Below are 22,640 nucleotides of genomic sequence, written 5' to 3'. Positions count from 1 at the left end.
TACAAGTCAACGTTGGCCAAATTGCTTAAAAACCACATTCATTCTATGCTTCTGAAGTTTAAAAGCTAGAATACATAAACTTTATATACCACTTCACTGGAGTGAATAAAGCTGGAAATGGAATATTTCATGCCCCACAATGTGACACAGCATTTCATAATTCAAAGCAACAGTTCTTTGTTTTGTAGTCATTCTTCAGAAGTGACTGAAAACCAAGGCAAGCGCAGCTAAACTGGCTCTTATGATCAGCTGGAAAGGATTGATTTACTTTTACTTTAATTAAAAAGCCACACACCCCAGTTTGGTAGCATGGCCCATTAATCGTCTATGTAGATTCCACAGAAGCCAACTTATTCTTTCAACGGAACACATAAAATCTATGTGCATAATCACACACTTACTAGTCTTGTTTTGATGACTTAACAGTTACCCAGAGGTTGCACACTAACTGTTTGCCCTTATTGGAATTCCTCAGCTCCTCTTATAGTAGGATATTCTTTAAAAACAGGTATGGGGAACTTGTAATCTTCCCAAAGTTGTTGGACTCAAACACCTATCAGCTCCAGCCAGCTATCCCAAATGTGAGAATGATGGGAACTGAAGTCTAAAAACATCTGGATGGCACTACTTTTGCATTACAGTAAAAATTATTTCCCTTCTTTCCACTTTCAAAGTGATAAATACTTTGCTTTGCATTTCATTACAAAATCATCTTCCTAACTCTGGAGAAACCAGAGGGATTGACATGTGTAGAAAGAACATCAACTAATTCATGTATCTATTTACAAACCATGCCAAGCAAGCAAGCACCTGTGTTAAAATAGTAAATCTATATAATTCACGATGCCCTAACACCACAGCAAAAAATATTATGTTAATTTTTATTTCATTTACTATGCTCTAGTGCAGTGAGAGTATTGCATCTAAGAAAGCTGACATTGTTTCATCCCTCACCCTTCCCTTTTCTGTTACACCAAAGAAGTGCGCACAAGAAATAAATATGTGCACACAATAAAGTAAAATTATATACAAGAAAGTATAAGATGTGATCTTACGTAACCCAAATCAGACTTACCCCACCCCAATATTCATCAGTCATTTTCTAGAAATATTTATGACATTAAATTGCATGTTCTTCCTCTGCACTTATACAAGTTATAGTCTGCATGGCCATATTAAATTGGTTAATAACATGTTAACTCTTTCCCCCACATCTTTTAAGGGAGAAAATGAATGCAAAAAGGCAAATATTTATACAATGTGGGTGCTAAAAGAATTGGCTTAACACTGCTTAGTTTCAAATTTCCTAATTACCTACAATAATGAATACTCCATTTTGTGCCAAACAGTTTCATGTTGTTGGTTATATTTCTGAAATGCATATGATACATACCAGTTAAACTGATTATCTATAATTGGACCTCCTCCCTCTCTCTCCTACCTAAGGAAGCAGCAATAAACCCACCTTTAGTTTACCACTAGTGGCACTTAAATACAAATGCAAGCTGAGCTACAAAATGTGTGATTGAAAAAATATTGCCCTTTCTTAAAAAGAAAAACGAAAGAGCCCACCCCACAAAGTCCCAAAGGTTTGCTCTCACTAAGAGAGAGTGTCCATCTTCATTTGTCTGACAGTACTACTCTAAGTCATTTTAAATCAGGGGTGGGGAACCTGTCGCCCCCTCCCCTGCTCTTATTATTATTTTATTATTTCTTAAATTTGTATGCCACCCTATACTCTCAGGGCGGTTGCAACATAAAATCGCTATACAATAACACAACATACATACTTGGGTTCCAATTTCCATCAATCTCAGCTAATGTGGCCAGTGGTCAGGGATGATGAGAATTTGAGTCCAGCAACATCTGCAGGGCTCTAAATGCTCCTTGTTGTACTACATGAAACAGTCATAAGCTTTATTCCTTCCCCACCCCAATCTCCGCTTCTACAATTAAAAAGTCTAGATAAATACTTCAGTAAGCCTACTGAAAACCAAAACCCAGGAACTTTATTTCCCTGTCAATATCTATTATTCAGCAACCCCCAGAGCTTCAGATGTTCACGGAGTGGGCATGTTTCTTGCAAAGGGGCTTGTCCTTCTTGGAGAAAAAAGTGTGGCCTTCCAAACTCTCACAGCACACCTGAAATGAAATTCAAAAAGACAGAAATTAGCACATCGGTTAATAACAATGTAGGTGTTTTAGGTGCTCATCACACTTAATTCTAAATGAACTAGTCTGTTTTTTTGTTTTGCTTTTAACATTAGTAAAATACAAGTGGAATCTGCAACAAAATGTTGTGGTGTAGAGTGCTCCTGTTCAGGGCTCTAGCCAGTCATGCTCTCTTTATGGATGTCCATTCCTTTATCCTCCCATTTAACCCAAACCAGCATTCCTTGGCTACTGAAGATGCTCAGTTTTCTACTAAACAGTTTTTGGGTCCCCTACCTTAGGATGCTTTCTTTCTAAGCATACTTTTTGCAAACACTGGGTTTCCCCCACAAGGCTGCTGATGTATCTCATGTGTGTGTGTGTGTGGCTGTCAGCAAAGATCCATACTTGAAAAATGAATTCACTATTGAACTGATTTGATTCAGTGATGGCTTTACTCTGTGAATGTTCTACTGTTGTTAGAAGCCACCAATAACCTTTCACCTAGGAAGGTCAGTCTCAGAAGAGGTTTTCTGAGACAACCAGGAGCTAAAGTGGGAAGGATGGCATGGTGAATGCCACTAGCTTGTGCTCACAATGGGTTGGATACAACTTGTATTTTTGTACTGCTCTTCTTCCAAGGAAAAATATAAATGGGCTCCAGCTTCCTTTTTTTATCTTCCTATGTTCTCTATGAACATAGAGATAGTGACTGGGCTCAGGGGCATCCACTGAGCTTTATAGTTGAGTTGGGAATTGAATCTCCATGGTTTAAGTCCATCTAGGAACCATTAATGTAGGAAGCACCTGCATGCAGATAATCTGCTCTACAACTGAACTACAGCCCTTCAAACAGAAGACTACAAACTTGTATGTTTGGCAACTGATGGGAACAAATCTGAATGATTAAAGGGTTTTAAGAAAACAGTGTCAAACAAATTCACATCAAATATATCTTTAAGGAGCGAAAAAACAAAAAAAGGCCAGCTTTACACAATAGCAAAGTGCTCTCTAAACAATTACGAAATAGCCATAACGCACGCAAGATAACCCTATTAAAAGAGCATTTCAGAAGTTACTCCTATCTTATTCAGGCTGGCAATAGCATTGCTGCAATGGATAACCAAGTTTTTATACTTACTGAGCACACAAAGCAGGTATCATGCCAAGTGTGGCCCAAGGCTTCCAGGAATCTGTCCCCAGCTTCAATGGGGAATTCACAGCCATGGCACATGGTCCCAAAGAGTCCATAGTAATCTGTGCAGGCAGACACAAACATGGCCACTGAACAAAATGTCTCAACTTGCAACAAACACTAAATCTGAATAAATGTCACATAAGCACATAAGTGCTCAAATGACACGCCATAGGTAAGGTATGCCAAGATTTAAGAATTGAGAACATGATCCCCTTTCCCTTTGGCATTCCACCACTACATAAGCGACACCCAATGTTGGTCATGCCTGGAGTAGAGAGACTGAAACCAATGGGCTAGAGTATTTCCTGTTTTCATTGGGTCTCCTCTTTGTACTACATAAGTTGGATTATCACCCTATGGTTTTTCCTTAACTGAAGAGAGACACATTAGAAAAACGAAATTCTGCAGAACTGTGGCATTGCAATACTTATTTTCCTTCCTTCCTTCCTTCCTTCCTTCCTTCCTTCCTTCCTTCCTTCCTTCCTTCCTTCCTTCCATCCTTCCTTCCTTCCATCCATCCATCTATATCCCACCCTTTTCTTCAAAGAACTCAAGGTGGTGTACATGATTCCCCCTCGTCCTTCAATCCTTACAACAACCCTGTGAGGTAGGTTAGGCTGAGAGGCTGAGTGTCTGGCCCAAGGTCAGCCAGGGAGCTTCATGGCCAAGTGGGGATTCGAACCTTTGTCTCCCAGGTCCTAGTCCATCACCCTCACCACTCCACCACACTGGCTCTTTATTTGCCAGAACCATTTTTATTTATTCATTAGGAAATTCATATACTGTACCTCCCTTTCATTTGTGAGAACTGTCAAAGCATCTCACGTAATCAAAAATACAGTAAACTAAATAATAAAAATGTAATCAATATAAGCAAATCAGAAACAGACAGCAAGGAAACCCTTCCATTTTTCTCCAAGGAATCCAACACAATACATTCCTACAACAAAAGCAATCTCGGCATATGGCTATCACTCTCATCGCCCTTCTCCCAGTGACCAACTCAGTTCCTTAAGATCATATGGACGCTGCTTCTACAACTTAAAGGGTTTACTAAGTTTGGTATAACTTACTACTCAAACAGAGCTCATTTTAAACCTGAAAAAGTCCTCTCCATTTCACAGTATCATATTGGAAATGGGTGCACGCCTATTTAACTTGGCTGCTGTTTACAGTTTCAAGAGGTTTACAAGCTTTTCTACAGAAGACAGAAAACAGTAGCCAGGGCAGATTGAAAAGCTTCTGTTTTCCTTCCTTTTCAACCCCAGACACACAGTCTAAGATTTTTCTCCTGTTACGTTAACCATGGTAACAGCAGCCTGAAGTAATCTGTGCACAGAAAATTTACAAAGGACAAGTCAGTGATGTCCTGTATTGAAGCTTGTACATCTAATTTCCAGTCTCTGATTCCACAGAGAGATCTAGCTTGAAGGCTTGCTGGGTGCAAAACTGGTGCCTTAAGCTTAGACGTCTAACTATTCTTTCTGTATTGCAGCTTCACTACTTCCACTCAATGCCACTGAACTTGGTTCCCAGGGTTTACACCGCCATCTACTCTTAGCTACTGCCAAGTTTGAGGCATCTCTTGGGTTCACACAGCAATGTGTTATCCTGTGCCAAAAAGACAGTTCCTTGGTTTTGCCAATCCTATGTCTTGTTTGGGGGGGGGGTAGTTTACCACTAACCCACTCAAAAACACAGGAAAAGCAAACAATTGTGATTTTTAATTCTACATTTTTGCATTTTTTATGATAAAAATAGGGGAACTATTAAAAGAACAAAAGAGAGCAAGAGAGAGCGAGAGAACACAAGGGAAAACAAAATCGCTTGCCATCGAAGGAAGTTCTGCAAAACACATTCCAATTCAGACATGTGTGAACATGTTACTTTGGGATTCTTACTTTAGTATTCTCACTAGCATCTTAAGCAGTTGCTAATGACCAAGGTCCAGGTTAATGAAGTACAGTTTTCTGTAACAGGTAAATAAAAACAGCTGAAAAATACCAGCTGCTTATTTCCCTTTCTCCATCAGAAAAAGAGCTCTTCCATTACAGGAAAGAAACCTTTGGATCTAACCCTATATAATCAAAATAATGACAAAAATGAACCAAGTGCCATTTTCCCCACACTTTTTCTACCCAATCAGGGACTCCAAATTTACTTAAATCTGATTTTATAGTTTTAACTGATTTTTACCCTTTAAATCTATTGTCTTTTTAAGACACTGCTTAGAGGCAACTGGAGTTAAGCAGTATATAAATTGTTTCTTTAAATTAGGCTTCCTCAACCTCGGCCCTCCAGATGTTTTGGCCTACAACTCCCATGATCCCTAGCTAGCAGGACCAGTGGTCAGGGATGCTGGGAATTGTAGTCTCAAAACATCTGGAGGGCTGAGGTTGAGGAAGCCTGGTTTAAACAAACAAGACAAACTAGAGAAGCTCCATCTGTAAAAGTCTGAAGTACTGGTAACAGCAAGGGATGGGTCTTGTTTTATAGAGGAAAAACATGATGCCAGTGTAACTAACACAAGCATACTGAGTCAAGTAAAATGCTCACCTGTCTCACAGTAGGGATCACCATCCTCCAAATGGAAAACGTTGTTGCGTATGGGCTTGTGACAAGCCACACACACAAAGCAGGAAACATGCCAGGTTTGTTTCAAGGCATTTATTACTTCCTAGTTGCAGGAGAGACAAAAAAACAACAACACCATGTTGATCACTATAGGACTGGAATGAGATGGATTGCTGTTCTCTTGACCATGAAGAAACCCTTTTTTCTCACAAAGAAGGAAAGAAAGGAAAGAAACTGGAGAAAACACTGAGGAATGTAGGTCTTGAACCAGATTTTCTGAAGTTACTGCCACTCGTAGTCTGAGAATCATAACAAGGGAGCAAGAGACGGATGAGTTCAGGTCACCCCATGCCTATGAATTTGAACACATAATTTGAACAATTTTTCTGCCCTGAATAAATTTCATACCTAAATGTTTTAGGTAGCAGGTGCTTATTTTTTTACAAGCATTTCAGGCAGAACACCACCTGGGGTATTATGATTACAAATTTCACAGGATACTAGTAAAGGCTTCCTAGAGACATATTGGTTTGTTTCTGTGCTGTTATGTATTTTGTGTTCTCATTTTTTTATTTGTATGTTGTGATCTTTAGATGATAGGCTGTGGTACGCCCTCCCATCAGATGTCAAGGAAATAAACAACTATCTGTCTTTTAGAAGACATCTGAAGGTAGCTCTGTTTAGGGAATGACGTGCTCTGGTCCATGGGGTCACGAAGAGTCAAACACAACTAAATGACTAAACAACAATTCTGTTGGGAGCAGCCCAGAGTGGCTGGGTATAAATAAATTTATTATTATTATTATTATTATTATTATTATTATTATTATTATTAACATTTTAATTATCATCACAATTCGGAGATTATGAAGTAGGCTATTGCATCGTTCCCGACAGCCTCCAGCCCATTCTTTTCTGAACTTAAATCTAAGCAGGGACATGAAAAAAAGTCTTTCCACTGCCAGTGTATTATTTAACCCTGGAGAAGGTACAAGAGAAGGGACGCGGGTAGTGCTGTGGGTTAAACCACAGAGCCTAGGACTTGCTGATCAGAAGGTCGGTGGTTCAAATCCCTGTGACAGGGTGAGCACCCGTTGTTCGGTCCCAGCTCCTACCAACCTAGCAGTTCGAAAGCATGTCAAAGTGCAAGTAGATAAACAGGTACCGCTCCGGTGGGAAAGTAAACGGCGTTTCCGTGCACTGCTCTGGTTCTCCAGAAGCAGCTTAGTCATGCTGGCCACATGACTCGGAAGCTGTACGCCGGCTCCCTCGGCCAATAAAGCGAGATGAGCGCCGCAACCCCAGAGTCGGTCACGACTGGACCTAATGGTCAGGGGTCCCTTTACCTTTACCTAAGGTACAAGAGAAGGCATTTCCTGACTTTCTACAATTCAGTCTTTTAAATGTGGTTATGAGGTTCCACGGTTAGGTCTGCATATGTCCCAATACTTCTGAACTGATCTAGCGTTAAGGATTCCAACATCTAGTCAAAAACTTTAACACGACAACTTTATTACTTACCCCAAGTATCTTCCTCTGGCATCGGGCACATTCAGGGGCAAGGAACTTCTCATAGCAGCCCTCACAGTAAAGAGCTCCCTTTTCTTCCACAAAGCCAATGTAAGCCATGGAGGTTTTGCAGTGTGCACAATTAAACTCCTCTGGGTGCCACGATTTTCCCAAGGCCACCAGGAAAGGCCCTCTGTTTCGAACAGAAACAAAATCATCAAATGCTATGCAATTCAAAGCAGGGAAACGTGGACAATTTTCATGTTAAGAACATGCCGATAACATACCTTAAAAGCAAAGCTGATTTATAAAAAATATATATACTGAGAGAATGAAAAGGTACAATGGAATGTAATTGCATTATTTTCAACAGCTAGTTTAAAGGTTTTAATAAGTTAAAGTCTGCTAACAATGCCTGCCCTGGTATGATCCATTTTTCAAGGGAAAGGTGTTGAATTAGCATCTCTTAAAATACAAGACTGTTGAAGAAATTAAAAACTGAAGATGTTGGAATGGAATGCTGGAAGACATTTGAAGGCAGCCCTAATTAGGGAAGCTTTTAATGTTTGACGGACTATTGTATTTTAATATTTTGTTGGAAAAGCCGCCCAGAGTGACTGGGGAAACCCAGCCAGATGGGTGGGGTTAATAATAATAATAATAATAATAATAATAATAATAATAATGCGGTTTGGTGAAAAGCGCAAGCTTAATTTAACAGGGATGGCCAACCTTTTGTGGGCCAGGGACACATTCAGAAATCTAAATGGAGCACCACAATATGCCTATTTCACAAAATGAAACTAGTGATGCTCAGAATTCTTCCCCCTCCCCACAAAACTCCAACAAGAAACAAGTAAAATACAGAGAAAAAGAAGCAGGCGACACTCCTGAGAAACAGACATCATTCCCCAACAAACACCTCTCCAATTCTCAATTTTGAATGATAGAAATTTAGAGGGGAATAGCCCTTGGTGTGCACCGAGGGGGGTGAATGGGTATCTGAGGGCACCACATTGGAGATGCAGGCACATGAAACCAGGGTCAATTTGAAAATGTAAACGACTGAAGATTCAAAAGTGAGGTAAAGCAATGTTGAAAGTAAAACTAAATTTTAAACAAATATGAAAAAGCTCCAGACATTTTATTATACCTTCACCCTGAAACAGAATTAATACTCATTTCTAAAATAAGAATAAATTTAATTTTGGAAGAAGATGAAAACTAAATTTCAGACTCTGTCATTTCCTGGATGCACGTGAGAAATCTGCCCATCCGATGGAAAACTCTTGAAGCAGTCCTGTGTGTAGTATGCAGCCCCTTTTCATCAACTTCAGCATCAAATTTATTTACAAGTCTTTGGCTTAACCAGTTTCCTCTGCCAAAGAACGGAGGCTATCTTTTAAATACCAGCCAGATCTAGAATTCCTGCTGCATGTTTGCACAACCATTCAAACATCTAGAAAAAGAGGGAACGCTATTTCATTTAGAAAATTGATTTTTGTCTATCTATGGCCTGTTGGTGACTTTAGAACTTATTGCAAAGGGTTTTATTTATTTTTTACAGTTCTCCATGCAGCTTTAAGAGGATGGTCCAGAATTCTATAGACACCCCCTGCTGCCATGTGATTACCTGAACAGTGCAAATACTGACCTAACCCGATACCCTCCAACCTCTGTACAAGCACCTTTTTACATCAATGCCCTTTCAGTTATGTAGCGATCAAACAATACAAGTCCTTATGTACAACAAAGTGCTCCCTTCTCACTGTGTCAGCAAAGGCTAATTTACCAGACTCATTAGGAACACAGAAGAGGTCCTTCTGGCCCCAGGTGGAATCAAGTTTCCAATTGTCTGCTCTAAAATGATAGACTTGGATGCTAATGAAGTAGGAAGGGAGGAAGTGTTTTTACACCACCTGTTACATTTAGCAAGCAGGTTTTTTTATACTTGTTATATTTAAGTTTTCTGCTGTGATTTTACAGTTTCGACATTGCAACGTGAACCACTCAAAGCAGTACAAAAGTCCCAGTTTAAGGGGGTGGGGAAGCAACTGTTTTCTTCCCGTATTCATGACTTCTGCAGTTAAAAGTGCCATGTTTAATGCATGGAATCACACCAAGAAAAGACCACAAAGTGATTATAACATTACTTTCACTGATCCAGAGTTTAATACTCATGTTCTGAATAACAAAGTGAATTGCAACACGGGCCAAGAAAACGTAAGTGTTAAGTACTGGCTGTCAGTCAATGTACTAATTTCAGTCTCTCCCCCGTCCATTGTACCACTTTGAAGTATCAATAGAACTTACATCTGAGCGTTCGCGCTTAAGATCCGTGCTAAGTCCTTCAAATGTTTCCCTAGTAGAAGAACTGTAATCATTTATAGGACATGCCTTGTAGTCTCCATTTATTAATGAATAACAACAGTTTGGATGAAGTTTAAGCCTGCTTCACTGATTGCTTCCTGCACTCAAATTGCTTTCTGTTACTATAGTTGTGGTCAGATACTCAGAACCAGTATTACTTTCAGAATTTTTAGACACGGATGTGCTCCCATGGATGAAAATATCCAATATTTCTATATCCTGTGTTTCCACATCCAATGTGAGCACTTTCTTTGATTTGTATTGTTCAAACACTACAGTAACTGAAAGGGCACTGATGGAAAAAGATTGCTGGAGTGTATCAAGTTTGTGTCACTGTTTGCTCTGTTCCAGTAACCAAAAGGCAACAACTCTGGCCTGATTTCTTCGAGTTAAATGAAGATACTATAAAAATAAAAATCACATTTTTATACTGCATTGCTTTTTCATTTCCTGTTCAGGCAACACTTAACTCCTTATTTATCTTGGGGGATTCCCCCCCCTCTTTTTTAGCAGCTGACAAAGCCTATGATAACTTTGTTTTAGAATGAAAAACCTTTAAAATAAACCATTGCATGTAAACTACACAAAAATACATTAATAAAAATATGGATTTGAAAGTGATAGCTAACTTAGTTATTCTGACATTCAAAGATATGCCATGTTGCATGAGTACTTGAGTACTGTTAAAGAACACCCCGTCAGATCCACATTATAAATATTTTGTAGATTTGTACATATGCAATAGGCCTTTCCCCCCTCTCCCTGCAATGTACTCTGCCAAACCTGGCTCTGGGGTGGCTGACTGAACCCATGGAAGAGCACACAGGGTGAGGAAAGGGGATATTGTTTTGTCTGGGAAGCTGAAATGCTTGCACTGACAGAGTGATCGCCACGGCGCTACGTTGAATTTGTCATCTGTCTTAGGTTTCAATGCAAAAAGAAGGATTTTTTTTAAAAAAAACTAGGCCCAAGAAAGTATCTATGATGACTAGCTGATAACTTGATCAATAATTAAGAAAAGAAATTAAAAAGTTATGAGGTGGCCTCTCTTAAATTTTGGGAGCTGGCATTTCATGGTTATTTTATGTCTCAGTGTAAAGTAACCAAGTCTACTATGCAGTTTGGCTGCAAAACAGGTGTGCTGTGGAATGTCACTTGATCCTGCGCTTACCTTTTCATAGGTAATACTGCCCCAAAGGGCATGAACTGTAATTATGCTAAAACCTCAACCCTGAAGGCTATCACAGGTTTCCCAAACCACTGTAGTGCAAGAGTGTACGGAGAACATGATATATTGATTAAGGTATTGTCAGATGGCTTCAGTGCATATCCTTCTCATCTGGTGTTTTCTGCTTCCTTTCATTTCCTGAATAAAGCACTGGGATAATTTGCCTGCAGATACCGTGGGCATCAATTACACATTGCATCCATACCCATGCAATATATTTTATAATTCCCAGCCTAGATATTGTGAGCATTAATTATGCTTTGTTGATCCTCCTATGTTTTTCTGTGCTCTCTGATATGACTTATCATGGAGAACTGGCGATACAAAGGCAGGACTTCATGGATCCTCCTTGGGTTAGCCCAGAGTTCTCAGAGTGGGGGCAAGATACGGTTATTGCTTATCTCCTCGTAATTTTCCTTATGGAATCATGAAAGTCTCAATTCCATTTAACGTGCAAGAGCCAGCTCAACTAAGTCACATGAAGGGGTGGACTAATCATTTTCCTTGACACCCTGACGGTTTCATCATTTACTCGATGACTGGCCACAGTTAAGGCTTCCAGTGTGAATTGACTAATCCAGGCAGACAATAATAGCTCTGTAACCTGCCCTGGGGATTTGGGATACCTGTCACTGACAAGGTTGTTACAGAAGGCAGTGCTGGAGCGCAACCTGCAGGCTGTCAATCATTGTTATTACATGGGTTGAACTTGAAGACGACTTGTCAGAAGCAGTCAAACTCCTAAGGAGCTCGTGTAAGCATAGTTCTAGCAATGATTCAATTGTTTGTTGAATTGCCATTTAAGTTTGATAGAGGCGGTATTGTTTAGTTTTCTTTTACCTGTTCTGGCCTTCAAAGAAATATTTGCTACTGCATATTTCTTGTTTTATTTCCATATCACCTGCTATTTGCTTTTCACCTTGTTTACCTTCTGGGTCTGATTGCAATGAATACTTATTTGCTTTAAGTTTCACTTCTGGTGTCTCCTGCTCTTTGTGCCAATGTCACTAAAAACACTTTCAAAAAAGTGTCCATAGCTACTGGGAGTGTATGATATGCAGTTTATATTTATGCTAACTTCCTTCTCAGATTCAAATTATCATTCAATAATGTGCAACTTTGTTTTTTCTAATATGAATTACACAAACATTAACTATATCTATATATACAAGCTGTTTCAAGTAGAGTTCTAGAAACACCAGCTAGTAAAACTTATACAGTGGTAACTTGGGTTACATACGCTTCAGGTTATGTACGCTTCAGGTTACAGACTCTGCTAACCCAGATATATTACCTCAGGTTAAGAACTTTGCTTCAGGATAAGAACAGAAGTTGTGCAGTGGCAGCACAGTGGCAGCAGGAGGCCCCATTAGCTAAAGTGGTGCTTCAGGTTAACAGTTTCATGTTAAGAACAGACCTCCGGAACGAATTAAGTTCTTAACCCGAGGTACCACTGTAATTTATAATGTTGGTGGGGTTTTTAAGAGAAGACCTGGAATGGTCTTGTCTATGGGCTAAGAATACTCAGGTGTAAAAATCTTGTAGATTAAACATTAGAAAGCCTTCAACTCATGTTAAAAGGGGGGAAATTACAAACCTAATTACTTGATTGCAATGAGCACACATCGGAGTTCGCTTTCCTGCTGGAATATGCTCTGCCATCTGAACCAAAGTGTCTTCATCTGTTGGCAGAGGTGGTGCTGCTGTATTTTTTTCACTTGGCACAGTTGCTCCGGGTCTTCCACTCTTGTCTGATGCCCATCCACTTCCAGCTGCTATAAAACAAAATGGAAGGGAAACTTTACAATAAACTATGCTTGCAATGATAAATATGAGTAACCTCAAATAAGTTTTGAGGCATAGCATATGTAATGATTAGTACAGATTGTATAATCTGTACTATTATAATTACAAAGTAGTTTATTCCAGGTCGTAACTATAAGCCCTTATTGGTTTGTTATAGTGCAATAAGAGTTCTTAGGCTGCAATCCTATTTTATTGTTTGTTATCAGTGCTTTATTTAGTAAGTAAGAAAAATCTGGCCCTGGTACTCATATACTGATAAAAGTGCTGTGCGTGCCAGCAAAAAATGGTTGCCATGAACAACAAACAAACAAACACACACACACACACACACACACACACACACACACACGGGGACTGCTACTCCATACTGGTGACAGTTGTTGCAAAACAGCATTATCATCATCATCATCATCATCATCATCATCATCATCATCATTTCCCATGGCAGCTGAGAGCAGCAAAAAGCATCAAAACCCATCTAAAATATACATTGCTGAATCCAAAATGTCTAAACTTCTTTGGAATCCAAGAACCATACACTCAAACTATTAGTTCAAGAAAAGGATAGCTATGAATGGAAAATGTGGGGGTTTGTGTGTGTGGAGGAGTTACTGGTTTTGAGGTTATGTATGTGAGATTAATTTATTTCTCTATTAAAAAGTCATCTTTCATCTTTTGTTATAGCATAAATTTTATTTGTTAATGAAATCTCTTTTTTTTAAAAAAAGAACTATGCAGGTACCTGGACATAAGTGCCATTTAACTCAATGGAGCTTATTTCTGAGTATATATGTACAAAATTTAAAATGCTTTAATAAAAAGCTTGAAAAGTTCTAGCTCAAAATAGACTCATGGATAGTTTCCTAAAATGGTATGGGCTATGAGTACTTAATTGCAAATACACAGGCTTAAGACAAGGAAACAATGTTTAAAAACATCTTGAACTTTCATCAGGTACAGATTATTGCCAATCAGGTTGTTTTAGCAAAAGAAGTGGGAGGTGACAGAATTTTAAAAATATGGTCATCATAAAAATAATGACGACACCTGTAAAGCACGATGAACAATCCGATTTTATTTGGGATAAATTCAATTGCAGATCTGGATGAAACACAGTTATTGACACTATGTGTCTAACATTACAATGTGAAAACTAGTTTTTAGATTTATTATCTTGTTACTACCTATATTTAAAAACAGAGTTTTCAGACAGTCTGAGAGCAACTATGCATTCATATTATTTGAATCACAGTGTGACTCAAAAGCGAAACACTATAGATATTAAACTTTAAGCAAACAAATGAGGGATGAATGATATGCTACCTTCTGACACATTTACAAAGGCAGTACAAACAGAAGCGCGTTTGAAAAAAGCATACTTTCATGAAGCATGTCAAGGAATGTTAGGACGTTACCAGAAGTACATTTAAATAAAAGAAGACTTGCTTCCTTTAGTTAGCTATTACCAAGAAAAAAAAGAGGCATTTTCCTCATTTGAAAATGGTGACCTGATGTGTTCTGTACAATGTTGCATAATAGCCACAGGAACCCAAGCGGGGCCGGGCCACTGAGAAACAAGATAGAGGTGTTGAAATGCTTTAGGAAGCACCAATGTTCTCAGAAGCACCAAACAAAAAACAAAAAACCCCCACACCACCAAATGGGGTGATCCTCCAAAACACACCCCAATGAGGGCTGAGTAGTCAACAGGTGTTACAGAACACTGCATGTCAGTTGGGGTGGAGAACCAGGCAAGGGGACAAGAGACAGAACTGGCCTGCTTTTGCTCAACCCCAACTGTACATTGTAATGTTCAGAAACATGTTTACAAATATTCAGCTGGATAAAGAAATACCACTCCTTAGGCATGCAAAAAAATATTTCACCTATTCATATACAAACACTGCATTTTCCATGAAATATTATTACTATTACTATTTTGATTTTCTATATCACTATTTTAAAGCCTTAAAATTAAAGGTGACAATATTTGGCACAGCCAAGGTTTTATTAATAGTATATTATACTGCTGATTGCCAACTCAATAGTGAACTGGAAAAAATAGTGAAGCATTGGTACGAGGGAGTAAGGTCAGATGTGTGAGGCACTTACTCTGACAGATGATCTCTTGCCCATGGCAACAATACAACAGACTAAATAGTTCAGCACTCACTTAAATATAAGATCAAGTGTCATGTAATGTCTATAAATAACAATACTACTTCAATGTGCACAATTTCATTTTCAACTGCTGAAATGAAATATAGGGCTATTAGACTAGTATACAACAAAATGCTGGTTCTTCAGCAGAATATTAACACACTCTTATACAGTAGCAGTTCTTTATTTCCTGTCCATGTGGAAGCTGAAGGAATTTATCACGCTTAAATAAAAAAATAATTATGGTAAATGTATGAGATATTTTAGTCCCTTAAGATCCCCCAAAGAATCATGGGCTCAGGTTAGCAGCAGAGAAAGAGCACAAAGCATTCAATAGCCACATTTTATTTTATTTTGCTGAATTTGTGGAATACAGTTAAAGCTTTAAATCCTCTCATGATGAAAGGCAGAACAGGAAGGATTATGCTGTTATCATTTCTTAAAATGACTGAGAAAGCTAGAATGTGCACCATGAAAATCAGAACAGGTGCATTAGAGGCCCGGTTACAACTTCAGAGGGTTAGTTTCCTGCTGTAGTAGCTAGCCTTTCATCTCTCAAGAGCTCAGATTAAATGGGCTGTGAAGCTTCTTAATTAAAATGAGCATTCTGGGTTGGCTTGGGTCATCTTCTCATCTGCTGCACCATAAGCCACTCAAAAGTAAGCACAATTTCAGAGTTGTGTGTGCGTGTGTGTACTGGCATACACATACAAACACCCAGCAAGAGCAGTTATAGAACCTGGGAAGGAAGTAACACCTTGGAGCACCATCACATCCTATTTACACCTATTTATTTTAGTTTGGCTAATTTTTGCATCAAGTAGCATTACTCATTATATATCATAGATTTGTGTCTTGGCTGGCTTCATGGTTTCCCCCATGTGATTTTTGCATAGTGTACACACCCACCCACCCACCCTTCTCATGATTTGTGAGATCAAAAATTATGAAACCGATATAACAATAAGGACTTCAAGCTGGTTTGGGACGATATATTGCTTTATCGCCCAGCCCAAGCTCTGGATAATGCCATTGGGGTAATTGGGATGCCATACTGGGACTCTTAAAAGTAGAACTTCTAAGTAATGAGGCAGAAATGGCTGTGAGAGTTAGAGACATTCCCACATTCCAAGACAGCAAGAGACTTCTGCATGGACAGTTCCATGCAGTTCGGAATGATGATGGCAGCAACCAGACCCCCAAAAGGCACAATGAAGATAAACACACAATAAAAACCAGTAGTTAACAATGCAAAATTCACAAGCCATTACCTTCAGGTACAATAAAACTAGGTTTGCCGTATGTCTGGGTTTTCCCAGACATTTAAACCGTACTATCCCTGCTACTAAACAGCACTTCCATTTTACTTCTACCAACATTTCTAAAGGAGAGATGAGAGCGTTGGCTGTAAATCATCTAGCCTGATGAGAAGACCCTGTCTCTGAACTATATTTAAACCAGGGAATGGAAGAGAATTTCATTCAGTTTGCAATTTTAAGTGAACTGACCTGATTCCCATCTCCCACACTAGCACAATGGACTGGAACAATACAGCCCTTGACTCAAAAATTGTACCAAGTGTCTATATATATATATTAGGATAAAATCGTTTAGAAATATGTTCAATGAGATAAAACACATATTTTAATATGAATTTTTGGATGGATTTCCCCCCTCATTTTAAAAAACCAGTTTAATGTGGAAACAAATTCATGACTGAACACATGCAAAATTGACACCAACTGGAAATTAATTAAGGACAGATGGAAGAGACTAACAGAGGTTACTGTAGTCCCCTACACTTCAGAAAGGCTAACTAGTACAGTGGTACCTTGGTTTACAAATTTAATCCATTCTGGAAGTATGTTCTTAAACCAAAGCATTCATAAACCAAGGCGTGCTTTCCCATAGCAGCGGGGGACTCAATTTACAAATGGAACACACTCAACAGGAAGTGAAACATGTTCTGCTTCCAAGGCAAAGTTCACAAACCAAAACACCTATTTCTGGGTTTGCAGCATTCTTAATCCAAGTTGTTCATAAACTAAGCTGTTCTTAAACCAAGGTACCACTGTAGTTGAATTAGCTTTGTATTCTATTTTTATTTTTTGCCTGTTAACAAGTAGGAAGTGAAATCAAAGTTATGTATGAAGTCTAGATCAAGATTATTTCACTGCATTACTGAATCTATCCTATATTTACTTAACTGTTAACACAGGCTGTAGGGCAAAACATTTGATGGCTACCAGATTGGGGAAGGCTGGTCTAGGAACTTGAAATCTTACTCATTTTACATTAAGGTATCCATTCTCACACATCTCTCCTTTTCCCATTGTTCCTTCTTCCATACCTTTGTCCAACACACTTCCATACATATCCATGCCCACACAGGTGCATTTACTGTCAGACCATATTTCTCTCTTTATTCCCCACCTTTTGAAAGCACTGTAGCAACACCTGAGCTGATTTTGAACTGCCTGCACCTCGTCTAATCATAGCAACCTATGTGAAGTCGGTGTCAAATGCTACCGTTTTGATCTGATAGCACCTCTTTTGCAGAGGTATAGGTTGCAATGGAGAATCATGTCCTAATTAACTAATCAACCCTCAACAGCTTTTTGCTATCGCTCTTTGTCATGGGGTAGCAGGGAAAATTAGAACTTCTTGTTTTTTACAAGACTGTCTGAATGCACGTATGGTAAATTTCTATCAATCATTGATCCTGCTGCAGCTCTGCAAATGCTTTCTAGGAGCGGGGTTAATTCACCTCTTATTTGCCATTTTAAAATGTTATATTGTTTGGAACCATGCACCCTCTGGACAGATCCTGAAGCTGAGGCTCCAATACTTTGGCCACCTCATGAGAAGAGAAGACTCCCTGGAAAAGACCCTGATGTTGGGAAAGATGGAGGGCACAAGGAGAAGGGGACGACAGAGGACGAGATGGTTGGATAGTGTTCGCGAAGCTACCAGCATGCGTTTGACCAAACTGCGGGAGGCAGTGGAAGACAGAAGTGCCTGGCGTGCTCTGGTCCATGGGGTCACAAAGAGTCGGACACAACTAAACGACTAAACAACAAACAACAACCCTCTGGGTGGCTGAGACAATGTTCTCTCCCTTAAATTTCCCATGGTGGCAGATCCCACCTAACAGGGTAGCCTCAGTGCAGAATTATTGAGGTCATGGCCATGCCTGGCTAGAGGCCAAGGAAGGATGTAATGTTGCCAGAAGTGGGTGGGATGAAGAAGAGGATATGGGCACATATTAATCCATCCCCTCTGCATTTGACGCCATGGAAGCAGCCAATGGACTGTAGAAGCAAACAATGGAAGCATTTCAAAGCTCTCCCACTACCTGAACCTAGATATGAATAATGCTAAATATTTCCACACCAGTTTATAAACCAATGAAACAATACATACAACCCCCCCCCCCATCGTATCTTCCAGTGGCCCCAGGAATTTCACATATTTTCATTTATATTTGCACAACCCTAAAAAAACCCCAAAAAACCCAAAAAAACCCCACTGTGATTTCAAAAGGTTGACATTTCACATCACAAGTAAATACCTCAGCTTTAACAGTTGACATTTACGAATAGCTTTGCTGTGGTTTCACAATATACTTTCCTTGGCTGCGTCGGAATTCACATTAGTTAACTTGTGAGAGTTTGTGGTATGCCGCCTCATGACAGAAAAACAATTTAGAATTATTAATACCAGACTGTCCATTTGTTAGAATCAAACTCCTCTGATGTTGCTACTGAACTATCTATACAATGTTTGTAGGGAATTAAGGTCTATTCCTGCATTTGCTATATTGGCTGACTGCAGAGATGCCTAATCCCATCCTCTTTTATTCTTCTGCAAAAAAAAAAAAAAGGGGGGGGGGTTCCAGAGAATGATTTAAAAATCTATGCAGAAGTGAAATTGCTGAAACAGGTCTAGGTCTGATCATTGAAAGGGGTCCAACAATGCTGTATTTTAGTTTGATTAAAAAATAATGATGATTTAGCTCCAGCGCTGCATAATCAGTATTTCTATATTCCTAAGGGCTCCCTATGCCCGTAAACATATGACCTCAACACTGCAAGGCATTATGAGAATATTATTTACTGCCTTCTGCAAAGAAAATGATCTAGTCATTAATAGTGCTAAATCCAAATTAGTGTTCTACAGTGGTACCACGGGTTAAGTACTTAATTCGTTCCGGAGGTCCGTTCTTAACCTGAAACTGTTCTTAACCTGAAGCACCACTTTAGCTAATGGGGCCTCCTGCTGCCACCGCACCGCTGGAGCATGATTTGTGTTCTCATCCTGAAGCAAAGTTCTTAACCCGAGGTACTATTTCTGGGTTAGTGGAGTCTGTAAGCTGAAGTGTATGTAACCTGAAGCGTATGTAACCCAAGGTACCACTGTACTACGGTAAGAGGAAAAAATGTTATACAAATAGTACATAGACTTAGAACAGATAAAATCATGTTATCTTGTAACAGCTTTTTCTGCTTCGGGATCTTGGGCTTTACAAAAATAAAAATAAAAATGAATGCTTATACTCCTGAATTTTAGGCACCTGTGATCAATATGCTCATTTTAAACGTCTTTAGAGCAAAAGTGCTGCCAGTGTTTGTTTTCGACACATAAATTGAGGGCTTTGCAAATATCACCAGAACAGAAAGAGTTCAAAGGTGGGGGGGGGGTTGCATGTGAGTTGGGGTATTAAAATCTCCCCCTGCTTATTTTTAATAAGAACAGTTATGTGTTATGGCAATCTCTGGCCTAACACATGTTAGGATATCTAATTATTGGTGCAGATTATTTCAAATGGGTGAAGATAGACTTCCTAAGACGTGACTTAAAGAAACAGATGGCACCAGCTCCGAGCAGTTTCTGGTTTCAGAAATTTTCTAAGTTACTAGAACAGTATGGATTTTCAGGGCAGGCTCTGAATTCACTTGTGGCCAGAAACATCTTTAAACAAAGAGTATCAGATGTCAGAGCAGAAACTGACAAAGTTGAACAGAAAAGGGCTGCTATTATGCATTGATTGTCAGTTCCAAAACAACTGTATTTTCATACTGATGCTGATATTTCCCATGAAAACAGAATACCAGAAAGCTTTTATCGTACTTCATTTTGAACAGATGGAATCAGTGATGCAACTGGAGAGATTCCTGGGCATCCATCTGTTGGGCAGCACTAACAGGGTACCTGCCTCAGTATATTATCTGTAGTCTAATATTAGAGAACGCTATGTAAAGTCCTTACAAAAAGCATGAAATATTGGAGACTGAGCGGGGGGAAAAGTTTATATTATAAGGAACTAATCAGTGTGTAACTTGGAAGGGAGCCTCTTTTGTGATAAAAGTCTTCAAGTCTTAGGGTGGCATTCAACTAAGTTTTATTCAAAGTAGACCCACTGAAATTGATGAACATGGCTAAGTTATGTCCATTACTTCTAGTGAGTCGACCTCAACTGTTAAGTTGTGGGGGAATATATCAGACGACACAGCGATTCTTCCAAAGCAGCTCTTTATTTGTAAGCTGGAACAGAACTGAACTGAGGAGCTCAGTCAGCCTGCTTATATAGAGCTCCACTAGAATGCATCAGTAACCATTTTCTGTAACTAGACAATCACTGAACGTCACTTTCGATCCTTCATTTGCATACAAACTATCCAATCACTGAACGTCACTTTCGATCCTTCATTTTCATAACTATCTACAGTATCCCCCTGCTGGCCCAGGGTGAGAACTTCAGTACATAACATCAACTGCCTCATGATTCAGATGGAACAGAAGGACAGAGGTGGGTATAATTAAATATTGCTAACTCCTCATCTCCTTATGACCACTCCCAGTAGATTCAGACACAGTTAAATAGCATGGGAACAAGATTGACCCCTGTATTTCCAACTTTCACAGTGCCTTAGAGGGCCCCCCAATAACTGCTTTCTGTAAATGGCTCTAGAGGCAGAAGCAGAACCATTAAAGTACAGTGCCCCCAACTTTCACTTTCCTGATCTACTCCAGAAGGATATTGCGGTCAAAAGGTGCCAAAACATCAAGCAGAATGAGCAGAAGTACACTCCCCACATCGCTCTTTGATGACAAATGTCATCAGCCGGGGCGGGCCAAGGCAGTTTCAGTGCCCTGACTGGGCCTGAAGCCAGGCTGAAATAGATCCAGACAATCAGTTACCTATTTTTACCTAGCAGTTAAACTATTTTGCAAAACCTGGACAAAAGCACTTGAATATTTCATGAAGTAGCTGCAGTTGCATGAGGAGCAAGTATCCGCTGCTAAAAATAGCCAAATGTAATAATGGGAAACCTTTGCATGTCCTGTACTTGGTATAGATTTCCACAAAAGCTCAAGTTTTCCAAATGTGTTCTAGGATCAGTATATATATCTCCTTAATGCTTCACAGGTGGTGTTTATCACCAAGAAATCCAACAAGTTTCATAAACAAGCTGATGAATGCACTGTTATGCTTCCATTGTGGATTTTTCTCACCTTCTTTTTATGGACAATTTCATCTGCATGAATGCCTTTAGATACAGCCCTTTGTGATTGCTGTTATTTTCACTTAAGAAGAACTGGCACATTATATTTCCCCCCACACAGCATCTTTTAGAAAGTACACTTTCAAAAGCTACTCCCTCTTGTCAGTCATCTCCCACCTTCAGACAATTCGCAGAGCCTCTGTCAAAATCATCTTTCTCCCACAGTCACTGAAGTCATCCTTCTGTTAATCTTCTGCACTAGCTCAACTTCCTTTTTAACACTAATTTAAAACTCTAGTTCTTGATTTAAAGTGCCACCAACCCTGGCCTTCCCTGCCCAATCACCTAGAAGGCAAATGGCTAGATATATGATTTTAAAAACCATTATCTTTCTTTGCATCTTTTGGCTTATTTTTATTACTCAGAGGCCTCTCACGTTATCTTGAGAGAGACTTCTTGGGTGTGAGTCCTGGAAGACCTGCTCCATGCCTTGCAGGCCTTTTCCACTTGACTTGGCAGGGCGGGGCCCGGACTGACTCCAACTACAAAAGCTAAGGCTGCTGAACACACTCTTTGGCTGGGGTATTGTTTAGGGGCTTTCACTGTTTTGTTGTTGTTGTGGTGGTGGTGGTTGTTGCAGTTATTTATACATATTTTTGTATCTTTATTTTTAGATCTTATAATGTGTACTTTTTACTGTGTTTTAGTTATTGCTTATCGTTTATGACTACTTTTATTATGTTTGTAATTATGTAAATCTTTTCATGTTGTAAGCCGCCTAGAGCATGGTTTTTAACTATGGAAAGGCAGCATACAAATTAAATGACAATGATGATGAAGTCAGCCTCAGGAAACAAAATAATGTGTTAACTTAAAACACACACCAACAAGGCTGTAGGAGATAAGAACCAACTCAAAAGAATGATAGGATCAGTCATGAAACATAATAGCTTTATGAGGTGTTTCTGCGCACAATTCAAAGTGCAGGTTTTAACTTTTTAAGCTTAAACATTTTGGGAGAGGGTTGTTTGAAGGACCATTGGCAAAGACACAAACTTGCCCAGGCTTCGAGATGTGCCTCAAGAGGACCTGCTCATGTGGCTGTGTGTGATGTGAATTTGGTTAGTAAGCTTGAGAG

General features: G+C 39.3%; 1 protein-coding gene across 5 annotated transcripts in view; it reads right to left on the bottom strand.

Annotated features, from left to right (window-relative positions):
- Nucleotides 1-867: 867 nt before the first annotated feature.
- PDLIM5 (PDZ and LIM domain 5) overlaps nt 868-22,640 on the bottom strand; it is a 123,239-nt gene continuing 101,466 nt past the window's right edge. For all 5 annotated transcript variants that reach the window (XM_083458659.1, XM_083458661.1, XM_083458662.1 and 2 more), the window contains 5 exons: nt 12,628-12,805; nt 7,445-7,625; nt 5,906-6,026; nt 3,293-3,408; nt 868-2,142 (listed from right to left, as the gene is read on the bottom strand). In XM_083458659.1, the coding sequence (XP_083314785.1) occupies nt 2,053-2,142; nt 3,293-3,408; nt 5,906-6,026; nt 7,445-7,625; nt 12,628-12,805 (686 nt within the window). In that variant the 3' untranslated portion in view covers nt 868-2,052. The remainder of the gene's footprint in view (nt 2,143-3,292; nt 3,409-5,905; nt 6,027-7,444; nt 7,626-12,627; nt 12,806-22,640) is intronic.

This window comes from Podarcis liolepis (assembly GCF_965112155.1).
Source record: "Podarcis liolepis genome assembly, chromosome: 9".
Lineage (NCBI taxonomy): Eukaryota > Metazoa > Chordata > Lepidosauria > Squamata > Lacertidae > Podarcis > Podarcis liolepis.
Note: the sequence above shows the minus strand (reverse complement) of the source record. Positions and strands in the feature narration are given on the sequence as shown.